Source organism: Lutjanus erythropterus, chromosome 11 (genome assembly GCF_056507025.1).
Source record: "Lutjanus erythropterus isolate fLutEry1 chromosome 11, fLutEry1.hap2, whole genome shotgun sequence".
Taxonomy (NCBI): domain Eukaryota; kingdom Metazoa; phylum Chordata; class Actinopteri; order Lutjaniformes; family Lutjanidae; genus Lutjanus; species Lutjanus erythropterus.
In genome coordinates, this window is record NC_139327.1 from 17,408,712 (window position 1) to 17,427,495 (window position 18,784).

At 41.1% G+C, this 18,784-nt stretch overlaps 1 protein-coding gene across 1 annotated transcript; it reads right to left on the reverse strand.

Annotated features, from left to right (window-relative positions):
- Nucleotides 1-182: 182 nt before the first annotated feature.
- Nucleotides 183-17,369, reverse strand: adamts15a (ADAM metallopeptidase with thrombospondin type 1 motif, 15a). Its single transcript, XM_084731048.1, has 8 exons — nucleotides 15,965-17,369; nucleotides 9,071-9,203; nucleotides 8,749-8,916; nucleotides 4,870-5,153; nucleotides 4,215-4,392; nucleotides 3,947-4,119; nucleotides 1,850-2,025; nucleotides 183-1,708 (listed from the first exon to the last, which is right to left on the reverse strand). Exons 1-8 carry the CDS (start codon nucleotides 16,892-16,894, stop codon nucleotides 916-918), a joined length of 2,835 nt encoding a protein of 944 aa, XP_084587174.1. The 5' UTR covers nucleotides 16,895-17,369; the 3' UTR covers nucleotides 183-915.
- Between the last annotated feature and the right edge of the window lie 1,415 nt (nucleotides 17,370-18,784).

Consider the following 18,784-nt stretch of genomic DNA (forward strand, 5'->3'; position numbering starts at 1 on the left):
ATTTTGCTACATTGCACTTTAGTTAGGGCTGCACGATATGATAAAATAGTCATCATATTGCAATCATCTGACTGAAATTTCAAATGTGATGTGCAGTATGATTAGTGGTAATGATTATTTTTGCATTACAATTTTCATTTTGACTTAAAAGAAAAAAAATAAAATTGTGATGATGTTGATGACATTTTTGGGGGTCTGTACCAAACAAACATGTTTTCTTTCATCTGGAGAACAAGACTTGTAGGCTGCAGTCTCTCTGCAGCACTACAGTACATCATTATAATGCTGTTTACTCACATTTTTCCATTTAAAAAAAGTTATTCAGTTCTGGTTCTGCGATTTAGATATTGCACTTGGCCATATTGTGGTTTAGATAGTTTTGCGTTTTGTGCAGCCCTAATTTTAGTCCAGTTTGCAAAAGGTCAGGTCAATCTTGGTGTATTTGGTTATTGAAAAATGAATTAACTTTTTTTTTGGGACAACCCATAGGCTTAACTTATCTATTTACAATACTAAAACTTTCAAACCAGCAAAGCTCAAATATTATGACATGAAATGAGTTTGACAAGGTAAAGTAAACTAGACTGACTGCTTGCGAATGGGCATTCTGTATCTGCTGACAGTACAAGGGATCTGACTACATTTTATTTGACCCTCTATTATGTCATTTTGCTTTCAGAGTTAGACCTGGATAATGTCTTTTGAAGTGAGTGATGGCAGTGAAAAATATCTTCCAGCATTCGTCTTGCAACTTTCACTCTCCTTCCAATATTCTTTTTGTTCATCTTTGCAAGTGTCCCATGATGCAGGTGGAACAATCTGCACCTGACAGACATGGAGTGTGATACTTGCAAGTGGATTTAGTTCAGTCAATTTAAAACATAATTAAGATTTGTAGTTTATAGTTTTTAGTCACTAGCAAGGCCTTACGTTACAGAAGTCCAGCTCCTGTGGCTTCCGTAAGCCAGTGCAGTGGTCTCTTGGAAGCAGATGCCCACTTTGGGTTTTGCATTGCAATGGTCGTCTCTTGAAGCCTTTCCCACAGGTTCTGGAGCAAGGCGACCACTGCCCAATTTGCCACTCAGGACACGGGTCTCCACAAACCCTGGTGGCTGAGGGTCTTTGTGACGGATCACAGTCCAACCCTGGCTTCCCGTCCGGTCTCAGACACTGCACCAACCTCCTCTGGATCCCGCTGCCACAAGTCACAGAGCATGCGTCCCAATTTGCGGATATCCATTTCCCAAGAGCAGGATCCTCCTTGCTGTACGACCTCTTCAGGGTGTCTCCCCCCTTCTCCTTGACACTGTCCTCAGATAGGACACTGTTATGGGAGTTTGCACGACCCTCTTTCTTGAGAGTCTTGTCCTCCTTGGTCTGACGAGCGAGGTAGAAGGAGTAGCGGATTCGAGGAGGTGTCAGCTGGCCCGCACACAGCACCTCCACTGTCAGGGCTTCCCCTATGGGCTTTACCGCCTGCAGGGTCTCGGACTGGCCGGCTGTGCCACTGTAACGCAGCAGGCTGTTCTTCACAATGATGTCCCTCTCCCCAGCTGACACTACGTAGTTCCCATTCAGCAGGTATTGGCCGTCGCTGTTCTTCACCGCCAGATAGTTGTCGTCACTCATCATTCCTTTGTAGCCTCGCTGACGGATGTCTATGTTGGCTGCGCCCACTGGCAGCATGACCACAAAGTTGTAGCCGTGCCTGCATGCCAAACATATTACAGTCAATGAGAGTTTATGAAAGTGAAGTTGATAATGCTATCATGTTGACGTAAGAGGGGAAAAAAAAAATGGAAACAATAGTCTCTAAAGGCTATCCAATGATGATGTGGGTTTTACTCACACAGGCTTTGTGAAGAGTCCTGACACCTTCTTGCAGCCCTTGTTATCACCTCCGCAGACTCCACACTTATCAAACTTCTTGGTTGAACCAATTTTTCCATCACAGCCAGCCTTGATGCACTTCCCTTGGACACACACTCCTGTGGAGTCTGGCGAGCATGGAGTCCCATCCACAACCTGGAGGGTACAAAAACCGTAAGGTTAGCTTTTCATGTACACTATACTAGAATTGCAATATTCAAGATCAGTCTAGCTCTTGAGACCGGTCTCAAGACACCTTCTTGAAGGTCTTGGTCCCGTCACAGAATCCACCACATTTTTACTTAGTCTTGTCGCGGTCTCAAATAAAGAGGACTTGGGATTTTGTTTGAAGATTGGTCAAGACCACAACTGCAGGAATATCAGCAAAAGATGCCTGTGCATTTTCTGATTTTATTTTGATTACATGTAACACTTCCTGTTTCAAATGTAACCAATAACGTGACTCATTTCTACTTACTACCTAAAATCTGCCACCTCTCACACACACATAATTGGCAATAAAAGACGTGAATGAAGACAAAACTTTTTTGTTTTATATCTTTATTACAGGTCATTAAAATGCTCAAATAAGAATCCCTTTGATTGCATAATTGATTGATTTGCGTAAAACAGGTTTTTTATAATGTGTCACTTTTGACATCACAAGGAAAGACTCAACTCATCTTTGTGCAGGAGACTAGATGTCTGACGTATGTATGACTTCTGTATCTTGTAACTGAATCTCTGTGGTTTCATGTTTGATTTCTCTCCTGCATCCCTGTTTGTATGTTCAGGTATCTGCTTTATTTTACTGTTTCATGTTCATATTCAGCTGGATAGGAGTCGTATTAAGTTACTGGTGATGAAAACCCGACATTTCCTGATTTTTGTGCTTCATTAAGCATAAAAACTTTTTTAAATCACAAAATATTGGGGGAAATTTATCATGAAGAATTTATAGGAAATAAAATATAGTGTTTATCCACTTCTTTACACCTGCTTAACTCCAGACAATCACATCATCAGTTAAATACACACCAGAAGACAGCCGTGTTGTAATGGAGATCCCTGCTGAGTGAAACCAAGCCAACACATGTGTATGGAAAAGGCGCAAAAGAGCCACAGAAGTCACTGACAGAGGCGAAAAAGCCTTCATTCATAGTGTGTCCACCCAGGTGTCATGTTTCCATCATTGCTGATCAGAGCTGGAGACGATAAATACCCATGACTACTGCAGAGTCATTTGACCCAGAAATGATGCCAATTGTACCCTTTCCCACTGAAGACAAAAGCCAGATGTTTGTGGGGTTTTTTGTCCACTGTAAAAGGGGCTTTACTGTAATATCTACTGACCTGTTTTCTAATTTAATAGGCAAGCAGGCAAAATAAACTTTGAAATTATAAAATGTAACATAAATAATAAATAGTGAACACATGGGTAGCAGGATGATGTAAGATACTGTCTGTTCTGTGGAGAACAGTATCTAAAGTGAGGCTGTCAACCAGATCAGCCTCACTGATAGTCTGTATGCAAATATGTGACTGATAAGTTCAGTTAAAATGTTTTTGAGCACCCTTACACAGGCATTTTTCCATCCTTAGACGTATCATAGCTTAAAACTGACACCAATTGAACCAAATTCTAGCTCAAGTTTAAACTAAACCGCACACAGAAACTACTGTAAACAAATTTTTGGTTCAAAATCGTGACTCTGTGGTTAAAACATCCAGCTGCTCTGTGATTCAAAGCTACGTGTCCTCTGAGTGCTCTTATCTATTCATCCTAAGCTGCTATGATGGAGTGAAGTGTGAACTCTGTCTCACTGCTGCTAAAGCTCACTCCACACCCTGCTATCGGAAGGGGCTAAACTGTACTCCTCCTCTCTTTCATTCCTTCTGTCACTCTTTGCACATAGACCAGAGGCAGCTGGCTAACACATATTCACATTCACCCACATGGCCTATTATCTCAAAATCTTGTCTCAATTTATTCAGATTTTTTGTCTAATCACTAAACAAATCATCTTTACATTTGTTCAGGTAAAGGAGAGACTACTCCTGCAGTCTTGCTGTTTACCTTAGGTGCCAGGACATAGAAGTAGCCAGTGCCATTAGCCCTGCAGATGAGTTTACACCTGTCCTCAGCTGACACTCCAGAGTACTTGGGTACCCACACCACAGAGTGGGTGATACGGTTACTGTTGAAGCTGCGGCCACTGGACTCACACTGCTCCTCACGATAAGTCTTCCCTACACAGAGGAGAGTGTACAAAAGGTGAGAGGTGGGAACGCTTTAGGGGGAAAAATGTCATAGGACATAGCTGTCTGTTTTGAATGACTCGTACCTGTGTCAAGGCAGCGGTTCAGGTTGCAGGAGCGGTATTTGACCCGAACCCCTTGGCAGTATTTACCACCATTTGACGGAATTGGGTTGTTGCACTCCCTTTTAGACAGTTGGACGCCACCTCCACATGTACGTGAGCAGGAACCAAACTGGCCCCACTTACCCCAGCGACCGTCCACCTGGAAATGCACAAACCAATTTGAATATAACAGAAAGTATAAAAACAAAGACCTTCATTAATCACTTCCCAGTTAAAGGGACAGTTCACCCCCATTCCAAAGTACATATTTTTAATCGTGCCCGTAGTGCTATTTATCCATCTAGATTGTTTTGGTTTAGTTGTTGGTTTTTGGAGATATTGGGGCATGAGGATGATTCCCTTCTCTCTAATATAATAAGACTAGATGGCACTCTTCTTGTGTTGCTCAACAAACTAGCTTGACCAGGTCATGACTTCTGGAAAGAGACATTGCTTTTTATATTCAAAAGAAGGCAGACCTCTCCACAGCCAATATCTCTCAAACTCGGCAGCTCATACCAAAACAATCTAGATGGATAAACAGCCTGAAGGAAAGAGGAAAATGATGTACTTTTATCTATGGGTGAACTGTCCCTTTGAGGTATATATTAACATCAAGAACTCGTGTGAGCCTTACCTTCACATTTCGAGTCCCTTTGTCGGAGCAGATCCCTCGGTCACAGACCTGTCCCTCGCCACAGTGGGTGCCATCCGCCCATGGGAAGTGCCGAGTCATACACACCAAATGGCCGTTTGATTTTCCTGTGCACCACAGACGGCCGCATGGCGGTTGCATAAAGGGACAGGGCTTGGAGCCTTCTCCAAATGCGAGCTCACACTGACGATCGAGGCTGTAGGATGCTCCTGGCAGCATGTCAGGGAGGACCAGTGGTTTCTGAGGCTGGTCAAGCAAACATTCCCCTAGAAGAGGGAGAGTCAGTAAAACACTTAAGCAGTGCCAGCTACTTATGAGCACCCATTTGTTAAAAGAATTGTTTGAATTATTTAAAATAAGTGAGGTTTTATGAGGTACTTATCAATAGTCGGTGAATTAGCTACAGTAGATGCTGGTCAGCATGTTCTCAGTTTGAGCAGCAAGCATAGAGCAGCACCAGCATGGAGGCTAAACAATGAACTGCTGTGGACAGGGTCAGCAGATGCATTTTAGCCACTTACAAAAAATTATTACCAGTTTAAGTGTGTACTATATGTGTATTACTATTTTCACAGGTTTACTTTGCGGTCATACAGCTTTTGCAGATGGGAAACCACTGTTATGTATGCCAAATATCGCTGTCTCCAAACAAACAAAACTCCATATTTTACATGCAGAACACAGGAGTTGATGGTCTACTGCTGCCTCAATTTGTTTGTCTTGTTTGTGTTATTGTGTGACTTAAGTATTTTAAACATACTGTTAGAAGTCGCACAATAACACAAACAAACTAGCAGGTCAATGCAGTAACAGATCAGCAGCTTCTGTGTTCTGTGAGGTAAATTTACTGATATCACCTGAGGAGTTTGGTTGGTTTGCAGAGAGCGATAACTGGCCCATACAACACTGGGTACCTATCAGAAAAATATTCTAAATATAGTGTAGACTTAAACTGATGTTGTATTTAAAGTGGTTGAAATACCTTCCACTGCTGGCCCTGTCCACAGCAGTACATTGCTTAGCTTCCTTGCTGGTAATTTTCTCTGCCTCTCCTGACTGGGGTCATGCAGACTGCCATCTACTGAAGGTAATACTATCCACTAACTATGGATAATTACCTAGAATATTACCAAAAAAGCTCAAAAGATTCTGCATACGACTACATATCAACACTACCACTGTACTTTTTAAGTTAAATGTGTGTGTGTTGTGGGTGGGTGGTATTGTGGGTTGGGGTAGTAAGCAACCATTGCCTTTATTTTGGTCTCTTTGAAGTTATAACACAGCTTGATGCAGTGCGTGCGGTGTATTCCACACACCACACACAGACACATTAACACAAACATACATGAGCACCCCACACACAGCCGACCCACCCACCTCTGTCCCATCCTCAAACTCTCCCTTTGAACCCAGCAGTCTTATGTTAGATCCTGCCCTTGTTGCATGGCTTCCAACAATAAAGTTATTCCAGAGAAAATCTTAACTTGTAGAAATTAGATTGAAATCTTAGCTTTGGTGGACTTTTCTTTACCAAGCAGCTAGCAAGCAGGTCAAAGGTCAAAGGCATGGACTCCATTTACAATAAATGGCACACACACCTTTCCAGGAACAGGCTAATAATAGGAAGAGTTTGACGAGCAGGTGCTTGGAAACATGAAAGATCAATGACACTGGATGAGAAGGTTTCCAGGAGAAGGTTTTTTACTGCACAGAAAAACACACAGCTTCTCACCCATATGGGGAATTTACACATCAAAAACAAGTCATTTGCACAGTGGAAAAAACTGGGATTACTTAATTTGAACTGTTTATTATGCTATTCGTGTTGTGGTGAATTCACAACAGAGAATAAGGCACTGAGTGAATGAGCTGTAACTCGGAGCAGCAAATTTGTTTCCTCCCATTTCACCGCATATTTGGCAGAAGAAATGCACTGATTAACTTGATAGTTCAATACTATATACACAAGTCAGTCTACACCTCTCCTCTTCCTTCCTACACTCTTTCCAAAGAGCAATCATCAAAAACAATAGCTGGCATTGAACGTGTGTGGAGAAATGGACATGTTACAAATGATTTTGGGCACAGAACTGCACAAAAACTGCCTCAAACATGTGGCAACGTGTTTTTTTCTCCCCAGTGCTTTTTGAAGTCTAGATTTATGACAGACGGCCAGGAGAAACCAAGTTATGACACTGTTAGATAGAAATCATTCTCTGTCAAGTCAAAAAATGTCCTTCTGTATTTCTCTCTGCACCAGTTTGTGTTCTTTTGTTACCAGACCGTCTCTAAGATGGACACAGAAATATGCAAAAAAAGTTTGTCTATTTGGAGAAAACCTGCATGGGAAACACTGGGCAGATACACCTCACTGTCCAAACCACTGCGGTGACTCTCCCCAGAAACAAGCCCTCTAATTTGGGACAGATGTGGGGGCAGTTTTAAAACAAACGTTTAGCATTGCTCCAAGGCCAAGAACTGTGGTCTGGCCTGCTTGGCAAACAATCTACATCCAACCGAATAAATTTCTTCTTGGCTTTTGCTAGCCTTTTCTATGAGCGTGGTACTGCAGGAGTTTAGGCAGATGTCACATCTGAAGCGTCGATTGACGCTGAAATTCAATCATGCTCTCACTTGTATTTACCTCAAATGTTTGTCACCATTTTGCAAATCAAGAGGCTGTTAACCCAGAAAAATTGGGTAAAACCCAGAAAATGTCATAATAAGTGCCTGCACCTTTTCAACAACTTAATGGAAGTGATTCACTGAAAATAGAACCATGAAGGGTTGCATTATTTGAATAACAGAAGGAATATGTGCTCTCCTAATGTGATCGTCACCTGACGGCATGTTTGTTAAATACTCTTGGCAGCCTCAAGGTCCCTTAAAGGGATAATCTGGATTTGAAGTGGGGTTGTATGAGGTACTTATCCATCCTCAATGTATTACCTACAGTAGATGCCTGTCGACAAGCCCCAAGCTTGGAGAAGCAGAGAGGAGTACCAATACAGAAGCTAAGCAATGAACTTGTGATGGTGTGCTGGGGACAGGGACAGCAGCAAAACATATTTTAGCCACTTAAAAATAGGCCCAGCCTTTTCCAACAGGAAACTGTTCTTATATAAGACAAATATTGCTCTCTCACTCAACTAGACTCCTTTGGCAAAAACAGTATTTTTACCTGGCAGAACATGGAAGTTGCTGGGCTACCGTTGCCTCATGTTCATGTTATTATGTAAAATTACAAACTTTGGCAAATGAGATTGGTTGGTTTGGTGAAAGCAATATTTGACTAATATAAGGGCAGATTCCCATCAGAAAAGGCTGTCTGACGTCAAGGTAAAGTGGTGAAAATATTATGTCAGCCCTTTTTAAGTGGCTGAAAAACATTTTTCTGTTGACCCTGTCAACAGCAGTGCATTGCCTATTTTTCTACACTGGTATTCCTGCTGTTTCTCCAAACTGGGACCTGACTATGGATAAGTACCTCATACAGTCCCACTTCAGGTATATTAGTGTTCAAATATATTAGTATTCCACCAAAATAGCATTGCTCACCAATAACATGGTGATAGTCGCAATGTAAAGTTTAAAAGAAGCAAAAGTAGTAGCAACATTAATGCAGCAGAACAAGATATCATCTTTTTTCAGTCTACACATTCTCCCTACTCATTAGACTTTTTTAATATATGCAATAGTATACCCCAAGACCTGTAAACATGCATTGATGTGTTAAATAAGTGGAGCTCCCTTTTAATAACACTTTGCGTCTGTCCTCACTTTGGCTTCACACCTCTTCAAACACACTGTGAGGCTGTTTGCACTCAAACACAGGGGTCAGGGGTCGTGGAAACTCACCGTGCCCACTGTCCAGGAATTCAGTGATGATGGCAGCGCTGCAAGGGGACCAGGGGCTGGTGCGGTTGATCTGTATGAGGGTGGGAGACATCATGTGGTTGTCCTGCAGTTTCCCAAACACGTCCTCACAGGCCTTCACATTGTCATGTGGCATGTTAAACACATGTCCTGTCGAGAAGGAACAAGATGTCGGATCAGGTTTTTCATGAATGCTTTGGATGAATGGATACTTTTATCTGTGACTGTGCGTATGCACTCACACTATAGGAAACGCTACAGTGTTAACGTGTATTGAATGATGGACGGTGTTGGCAGGACTCACCAAGCTCATGAGCAGTGGTGAAGGCTGAAGGTAGGCCATCGTCTTCAATCACAGAGCAGCTCCTCTTGGGGTCACACATGGTACCGACATCCGCCATACCAAGAGTGTCACAGGTGGAGGCTCCACACAGATCCTGGACACAAAATAACAGTTAACATTAGTATATCTGAGTCAGAGCGAAGGAAAAAGCCAGTAGAACATGTCACTTAAAGATCCAGTGTGTAAGACTTAAAGGGACCTATTGGCAGAACATGGAAGAAATAGAATATGATATTCATAAGTATGTTTTTTAATAGTGTATAATGACCTGAAATTTTTCTGTTTTTGTTACCTTAGACAGAGTTCCTGCACTTTTTCCAAAGTCAAATTCAAGCACTTTTCAAGAATTTTCAAGGTATAGCTTCAAGCTTTTCAAGTACTTTACAGCTGTGCAAAACAATCAAAATCATGTTTTATGATGGCATTCTAAAGAACGGTGAGAAATTAAAGTAAACACAAGTTCAATACGTGTCACATGTCTGTAAGAAGACTTTGCATTCATATACAACCTGGCTGAGCAAATATCTGACTTATTTTATTTCTTTATCTAAAAAGCAAACTATTCAGTCAGATGGTGAATTGTTGTGAAAGTGATTGAATTACAATTTCAAGCAGCTTTAAGCAATTTATTCAAAAATGTTTTTTCAAGGATTTCCAACACCCATACAAACCCTGCTTAGAATGAGCTGTCTATATCTGTAGAGGGCGTGGGTCCTCTTCCACGGAAGTTGCCATGTTGAACCGCTATATTTCTACAGCAGCCCAGAACAAACAAACCAAACACTGGCTCTAGATAAGGTCTTTCATATTTTTCATGCCCCCCATAGTTTCTCCTACACACTTGGAAGGGGAGGGTAAGCTAAACAGTATTCAGTTGGATGCAATCTACAACCTGACCACTACATGCCACCAATCCTACTCACTGGTCCTTTAAATAACTCTACTTTATTACAATTTTTGTGGCCTCTGCCTTAATATCTAACTGTTATGATAACACTAAACATCCTGGTTGTAATGTACATTTTTGAATATGCTAGCACACATCATCAGTGATCTCTGGTGTCACTGGGTGTTTATGAGTCTCTTGGGTTTCTCTCTGGGTTTCTTCAATCACCTAGTTTTTTGCGAACATGGTAACATTCAAATCAGTGGTTCCTAAACTGGGGGTGGGCCCCCCTAAGGGGGTGCTGAGTCACTGCAAGGGGTAGTGGAAGACCAGGGTAGAAACAAGGAATGAAACAAAGCTGAACGAATATGATCCACAGAGGGGAAATAAACCAACAAGAGTTTGCTGATTCTATTCTACTGACCTTATTTTACTAAAATTCAACTGGGGCACAAACTTGTTTCAGCTTCCGAAAGGGGGGCATGCCAGAAAAAGTCAGAGAATCACTGGCTTAAACCAAGTCTTACAGGGCAAGAAATTCAGACGAAATTCAAGCTGGATTATTGAAGTCAGCACTCTAGGAACTCATAGTACACCCTCAATGCACATGAAAACTGTGTGCGTACTGTCCAGTACAACAGACAGTTTAAGTAATCATTTCACAGTTGGCCTTTGTTTTCGCTCCCAAATACATTTGGTTAACCTTGAAATTGTTTGAAATCTATCCACAACTGCCTGATTTCTTTAGTACAATGTTATTGGAAATGACCAAAACTATGAAAAAAAATCCCAAGTTGTAACAAACTGGAATTACCCTATAAATTGTCCTGTTGTCATTAGAATAAGATCTGTTTTCTAAAGATTGGGATTTAACAGTGTTAAGCAAAGCTTTCCACCACCCAGTCTTTGATTGTTTTTAGTTTAGTTTTTAGTGGGCAGCAGTGTTTAGAGCACACCTTCTTCTGTGACGTAATGTAACCGTCCCCAATCACAACATTTCCATGCCAGAGCAGAGTTTCCAGGCGACCTATTTCTCTACCACAAGGTTTTAAAACCCAATCTTAGCCAGTATCCATTTGGAACTGAACCTCCTAATCACAGGACAACTTCGGCACTAACCGCCACAGAGAACCGCCCATATGCTTGGCCCATAAACAGCACTGTCTCTACATACCCAGAAACACAGAAAACCAGTGGTGGTCAGCTATTATAGATAAAGCACTACGCTGGTTTAATGTCACACAGCCCCTGCAATCCTCTGCTGCACTGAATGCATACTTAAAACACAGTGCCAAGTGAAGACCTCGAGCACTATGACAAATCATTCCTAGAATAAACCACACAAACCACAATTGTTGGCCAGTGCAAATCTAGTCCAGATGTGCTCATGTGCAAATGACATCTGAACGTTTGGGCCATTTATGAACAAAAAACTGAAAACTGCAAGACGAACAGCAGTGTCAATGAGTTTGTTCTTTGCTATGACCTACTTCCCACATCTGTCATCTATCTTTGCAGTTTTTTTTGTGTGTTTCTGCACTTTAAAAACAATATGCAAGTTATCTCAGCAAAGAAATATTCCCATTTCATTTTGTGTTCAGATTTAAATGCATTTAACTACCATCTGGCCTTTTATGATTTGTGTTTTGGGTGCAATATTCATAACTATCATGTTTCTCAGAGTTTCGGTTTTCAATTAAAGACTACGAGGAGTGGAAAAAGGTCTGATACAGCACAATCACACACGCAGTTTATGGCATCCGGACATGTTTGGGTGTACTCTTCTTTCTCAAGTCATTATCTATCATGTAAATACAGGCAAACATGCTGTGAATTAAAGTACAGCCACCCCCCTCTGTCCCAGGGGAAACATAAAAACATCAGATTTACAGTTAGACTCAGTCCTTTGGAGACTTGCTGTTCACATACAATGAAATTTCTGTGAAGTTTAATGAATAAACATTCTTTACTCAACAACCAGGCTGGCTATAGAGTTTAAAGACGACTGCAGTTGCCTCTGGACAACACCGAGTTGGTCTTCATAAAACCTACAAATTACACTGTGGGCTGGTAAACAGCAGACAATGGACGCACCTCAGATGCCTGTTGAAAGCCACAGTAAACCAAAACAATACCACTGACTAAACTGACTAATGTAAAACTAATTTTGAGTCACCAAGTAATGTGGACATCTGTGCACACACCAAGTATGTAAAGTCTAAGAGGGGTGAATCTGTCTGCATGCATGCTTAAGGCCTGAATGGCAAAAGATTTGGAAAAATATGTGTCAATCAGATTTGAACAAACAAGACTTGGCAGCTGTATACGTAATTTCATGATCATATTCACTAGGGCTCTCATATAGTGTCCTGGAGCAATTAGTCTTTGGAATGTTGACATCCTCAATGTTTTGCACATGACATGGCAAGCCCAAAATAATCCTGTGCATTGCTTTATGAGTTCATTCTGATATCAATATATAGATCAATATTTGCACCAGGGTGGGAATAGTCACACAGCAGCTATTTGGCTGTTTACAACCAGCCCACTAGTGTAGCTTGAAAGGGCGACAGTCTCTGCAGTAAGGGGGTTATCATATCATTTTCAACTTTTAATTATTACTATTATTATTGATTTTCAGTCGCAGTTTGGGTAAACAAAACTAGTTGGATAGGTTTAGGAAAAGATCATGGTTTGTCTTGGCCATGCAAGTGTAAATAGCCACAATGGCTATTAACTCTCCAGATGCAGATAGTATTGTTGGCTACAAACACCTGGGTGCTTGTCTCTGACATGATAGGCTATATAGGTTTAAGAAAAGATCGTAGTTTGTCTCCGGGTGCAAATAGCATTGTTGGCTATTGGCACCTTGATACTCACAGGATCTGCTGAAACTAAAATGTCACTGTTCATTGTATGCAGAGACCTGTCAGCACAGGTACATATGCTGTAGATTCCTACAGTTTTACTAAAATTAAAGCTTTGTTTGGTGGATGGTGATAAATGAGGTGTACATATTTACATTAAATTTGTATGTTGTACACAGTCTAACTGCTGCCCTCTGCACTTACACTTTGACAATATTTACCTGTTTATTAGCATTCAATTCTATTCTATCATCATCATCAGTAATCTGTTTTTTCGTGCATTAATCAAATTTTTTGTTTGCCCAATCCTGATAAACGCAGCTTCTTCTGAAATACAGTTTTTCAAAACTCTGATCAAAGCAATGTAGGTCATTCGGTCCAGTATAATATTAACTCAAACAGTGACTGAATCCCTTGACGTGTGTCTCTCCGCTTTATATAGCAGATTACAGCCATATGACTCACTGTCTGTAGGCAGGACCAGTACAGTTAAAATGGGGTCATTTAAACGGGCTACAGAGTTTATAACATCAACGCTGCATGTGGAGCTAATAACACCTGGAAACCCCCTTGATTTTTTATCTGAAATACTTTATGGAAAATACATCTCTAAAGTGTCATGACCTAAACAGGAAGAGCATATTGCACATGAGCTTTACAGCAGAAACAGCGACTGAGAGCGGAAGTGCATGACACAGTGAAGAATGTGCTGTAAAGATGCAACAGTGCAGGCTGACTGCAGCTGTGCAGGACTGCCCCTCTGGAACAGTGTATTTCAGCAGGTGGGGCAGAAACATGGAGGGATGTGACATCTCTGACATGCACATAGGAACCCCCCCCTCCTGCCCCACCCCTCCTACATCACTCCCTCCTCCCTCCATCTCTCCCTTCAGGGGCCTGTTTAATGAGGAGCAGGCGAGGTGGTGGGTAGGGCTGGAAAACCCACAGCTGGAGGAGGAATGGGAACGGCTGAGAGAAACAAGACACTTCCGAACAGTGCATCCCTGAGGGCACATGTGGGTCCTCACGTTTGGCTAAGTTACAGATAAAACAAGCATGTGTTTGAGGTCTGATGTGATCATGTGTCGTGTCATGTTAGTGGCACTGGCCAAAGGTAATTCAGCACCTTATTATTTTGCCTTTGACTCTTTAATTTTAAACTGTTGGCCCTTTGACTGCAGACTGAACATCCAAACATTTTTGTTCCCAGTAACTTTACTGTAAAAACAAAAAAAATGAGAAAACTCAAAATTTTGAGGCAACTTACTTCAATAGATTTTAAATTTTGAGCCCGACTCAAGCTGTTAACTTTTGAACATTTTTGACTAATGTATAAGGTTTTATTTTTGCTAATTTATTTTTCCTCTGTGCATAAAATTGATTCTTTGAGTTTTACAAACCCCAACAATTTCTATTTCAAAAAATTTTCTTCATTCTATTCTCATTGAAGTGAAGGTCAATAATAGCCAATAATTTCATATTTTTAAATGCAACCATTTGTTTTTCAGGCACTAAAATAATGACAAGTCAGGTTCACAGCTCCCTGGGAACATTTTTTGAAATATGTTTTTTTTTAGGTTTCTAAAACAAGTTTGTTTAAAGTCAAAGTATATTATCTCAACAAAAGATTATGGGTCAGAAAAACTTTGTTTAGTTTATTTCAAAACTTGAGAGTTTGAGCTGCCTTGAAATTATGATTTTTTTTCAACTTTTGTTTTCACTGTTTATTTTTTACAGCGTAAATAAGTATCTGCACGGCTGATCTGGCAACTTCATTTCAAATCTTCAATGTTGAAATGAATGGAAGTGCCCAGACAGTTCATCATGGATTAGTAGGCTACACACTGACCATTGAATGTGAGCGATGACTTCATCTCTGACCTTGTTTCATCAGCCAAATATTTGGGAGTGCAGAGAGAAGTCGGAGATAGGTTCCAAGTCTGTAAAACAACCCTCTGAGGATCCATGAAGAGCAATCAAGACTGTTGCTCTGTTCAGCTCAAGTGATTTCCTCAGTGACCCAGCCTCAGTGTCAGAGCTGTGATGGTATTGGTGGACTGCATATTCACAGAGTTCACCAGAGGTGGAGAGTACACTTGGAAAGCAAACCAACTAACTGCCATAACAGGAAGGGTTGGAGAGGGGAGACTGTCATGTAAATTTTTACAGCATCCAAGTTCATCTCTTATTAAACATAAGCATATCTCATATACAAAGAAGCTACTTTTTTCATCATTATCATGGTCATTATTAAGAACAGGGGTTTTAACGCATGAGACTGTGGGTCTCCCCTCAGACAAAGCTTAGAAAAATATATTTGATGAAAACTTGCTGTGTCTCCAGTACATGTTAAGGTAAGTTATGAGTGTTTGTTTTCACAACAATGAAAAGACTTCAACCCGTAATTAAGGTTTGTATTGAATTACTTGATTAAAAGTTACGCATTTTAACAACTGGTTCAACTCAATATCTTAAACTTATTTAACACGTTTCTCAGGTACAACTGAATTAATATTCAACTGAATTGATTTTAAGGCAGTCTGGACACTTACATTTTCAAAAGTTAACATAAATAGTTCATTTTTACAGTGTAGATTCGCTCATTGCTGGATGTCAATTGGATCCTGATCATGTTACTTGTTCCCATAGACAACTGAGCCAATACAGCCTATATTGCTGCTTGACACAACTTCAGACTACACCATATACATCAAAAAGTATGCCAAAATACATTTATTGGTTTCTGACTTGGATAAAGTGGGAAAAGTAGTAGAATTCCGTAATACAGTATCTATGAAGTATCTCTTTAACCAAATCACACACATTTAGGCTATTATGACCTCCCTTTCATTAGTACTATCATTTTTTTCACTTCCATTCACTGAGCTTCCCCGTAAAACTGTCTGGGCTCCCTCTAGGAAGGGCTGCCTACAACTTAGAAAACCTCTGTTTTTAAAACTTATTACGAAGAAATCATATATTTGCCAAGAAATCTCATCAGATTTACGCATTTCTGTGCGTAATTACGCACACCCATACATCATATTCTCCTCTGTTCCCTCAGACCCTGTTGTGTGAATTCAAATAACCCGTTTTTTATACCTGTCTGGTGAAGAGGATCGCTGTGTCCCAGTAATCTGGATGTTTGTCGTTGTTCTTGTTCATCTTTTTTTGCCAGGTGCAGAAGTTTCGCAGCGTCATGGCTGCGTTCCCGGACACCTTGGGTCCTTTGTCCTCCTCGGATATAATCATGATCTTCACAACCGTGATGCTGATAGAGTTGAGGATGCTGGGATGTTTGTAAAGCCTGGCTGCCACTGACATCAGCGTCAAGAGGTAGTGTTTGAGGTCGTCTCCATGGAACTGCACCATGGACTCGTCCGCCACTACCAGTGTCTCAACGTACCTGGGGACTGACGCGAACCTCTTGGCTCTCCCCATCCTCTTCAGCATTGTTTCGGTCACATTGCTGGAATCATTCAGTCGCTTGTATTTCTCCAACGATTGCGCAACCTGGAGACTGATGTCGCTGTCCACCGCGCACCGAGAGGTTGAGTTGAGCTTCAGGTTGTTGTTGGGTCTGCGCCGGATGATGTGCGCGCTCTCTGCGCTTCTGGTGTCATTTTGCGCCGGACTGATGAAGTATTCCCATCCTTGGAAGCCGAATGCACCTTGTATACCCTTACAGAGGCTCAGAGCAGCATAAGAATCGCGATCAGCGTTCACAAATCCGGAGTAGAAACACCGGCTAAGGTCACCGGAGGCATCGCTATTGGAGAGTGCGTCTTGGGTAGAAATGGAAGGGGCGATGAAAGTAGAGTCCTGCTGTACATCGATCACTAACTCCTGCTGGAAAGCTCGTATTTTTATGACATAATCTCCATTAAGATTTTCCACGTCATTGTCAAAATCCCTCCTGTCATGGTTGTGGCTATCCAGTCTAACCGGGAAGCAGAGTTCACTTTCCAGACAACAAATAAGTTTTAACAGTGAGACCAAAAAGTAAAGGAGAAAAGTTGTTCTGATAAACATGACGATGTTTGCATTCAATAAAGAATGCAAGGACCAACTGAGAAAACTAAACGATATGTAATATGTGCAAGCTCAGTGGAAGCGCTGAGAGCCACAGACCAGGATGAAGAGCATAATCCAGAGCGCACGATTCTAAAACAATACAGGTCGTACAAGTCCACTCAGTGCAAACTCCTCCTGGTCACGACCCATTCCCATTCTCCACCTGTGTGTGCTGAGTCGACTGCTGCCGTTTGTGGACTTCATGCATTTTCGTCATGTGTAAAAATATGGAAATTCAATCTCTCCTCTGGAGGGGGGCAGTCTTTGGAGGCACTCATTGGATGCGCTTTTCCTGCGGCCACTTGAAACAGCAGCAGGCCTGCCTATCATCATGTCCCAACACTCACTGTCATCAATTATCAGATCTCCTGCCTTCAGGGCTTTGTGCACTGAGACAAACTCCACATAATCCACATAAATCAGGTCAACTGACATTTTTGTAACAGTTAATAATTAATTCAATCCATAAAATTACTTTTCATCTCACATAAAGGGTGCCAATTTGGATCAGCAGAAATATTCTTAAATTCCCAATTTTTAATACGGGACTATAACGATACTTTAACAATATACACACATTGCATCTTAAATGGTACATCCATAGGCTCCGGAAATATTGCAGAGATGATAAAAGAAGTTGAACGTGACACACGTCAGTGTAAGATCGCAGCTGAGGTCCCTTTTAGGAATAATCAAAGGCTGTTTCCTGATCAACTTTCATGTCATGGTCAGATCTTTCTCTGGGTAAACCGCGTACGACACCTGGTGGACAACAAAAGAACTCCCTCAATCTAAACAATATGTAATGACACGAGTGCAAAGCAGTGGTGTAAAATCATTTACAGCACATTTACACAATTTCTGTACTATAGACATTTTTTGATGACTGAGGATGTCGATTTAATGTAACTTTAGAGTTCAACTCCACTACATTTCAAGGGTATATACTGATTGCAAGAAATATGATCAGCCTTTAAAATATACTGACCTGTTAAAGACTAAACTTCCCAACAGAATATAGTCATACATTAACCAACTACAACAGTCAAATGCAGCTTGCAGTATATGTGAAGCAGCATTTAAAAAATACCTCTTCAGACAGTTTCTTTTACTGCTGTAACATGTGACTTTCCCCTATGAGTATCAATGAAATCTCATCATCTAATACACCTGTGATAATAATCGATAATGTCATAAATATACATACTTATAGTAGTAATAATGACATGACATTCTCAATGGGGCCATTCTGCACAATGAGTACTTAAATTACTTTTATACTTTTACTGAACAACAGCCTCTTCCCCAGAGCTAGCATCCATTTAATGTATTGTGCAATAGCTTTTAATACTGTTTTCACTGTATATATGTCTACACTGACAAACAAACAATTTACACTTAGGTATTGATACTTTTACTGAAGTAAAGCACTTAAATATACTTCCTTCACCACTGGTGCAGAGACAGGCAAATTGTGGCAAATGGAGGTGAAGAGAGACGTAGAGGCAGAAAGAGATGTAGCTTAAAGAATTGATATATGTTATCTATCTGGGATATAAAGAGGATTAACCAACACAGAAGAGTGGGGACATGGGTACAGGTGATATTATTTCGTGTTTTAAAATGCGCGTCTCACCCAGGGTGTGGCGCCCTCTTCTCTACAGATGAGGTCACTCCCCTCAAGCCAACCGCCTGCATCGTTTTCCCTTCTCAGCCCGTTGCCAGGTACGCAACAGTGGTTGCTGGGCTAAGGACCCCTTCTTCCGTTTGGCCACAGAAACGCCGGTTTTGACTTCTGTACTACATATACGGAAAAACGTGTAAAGAAATGATTTAAAAAACGGTTTG

Excerpts from the sequence above, each read along its gene's own strand:
- adamts15a (XM_084731048.1), bottom strand. The coding sequence starts at position 16,894 with ATGTTTATCAGAACAACTTTTCTCCTTTACTTTTTGGTCTCACTGTTA. Across the intron at positions 9,204-15,964 it reads CGATCCTCTTCACCAGACAG|GATCTGTGTGGAGCCTCCAC; the intron begins GTATAAAAAACG and ends TTTTGTGTCCAG. Across the intron at positions 8,917-9,070 it reads CACCACTGCTCATGAGCTTG|GACATGTGTTTAACATGCCA; the intron begins GTGAGTCCTGCC and ends CCTTCTCGACAG.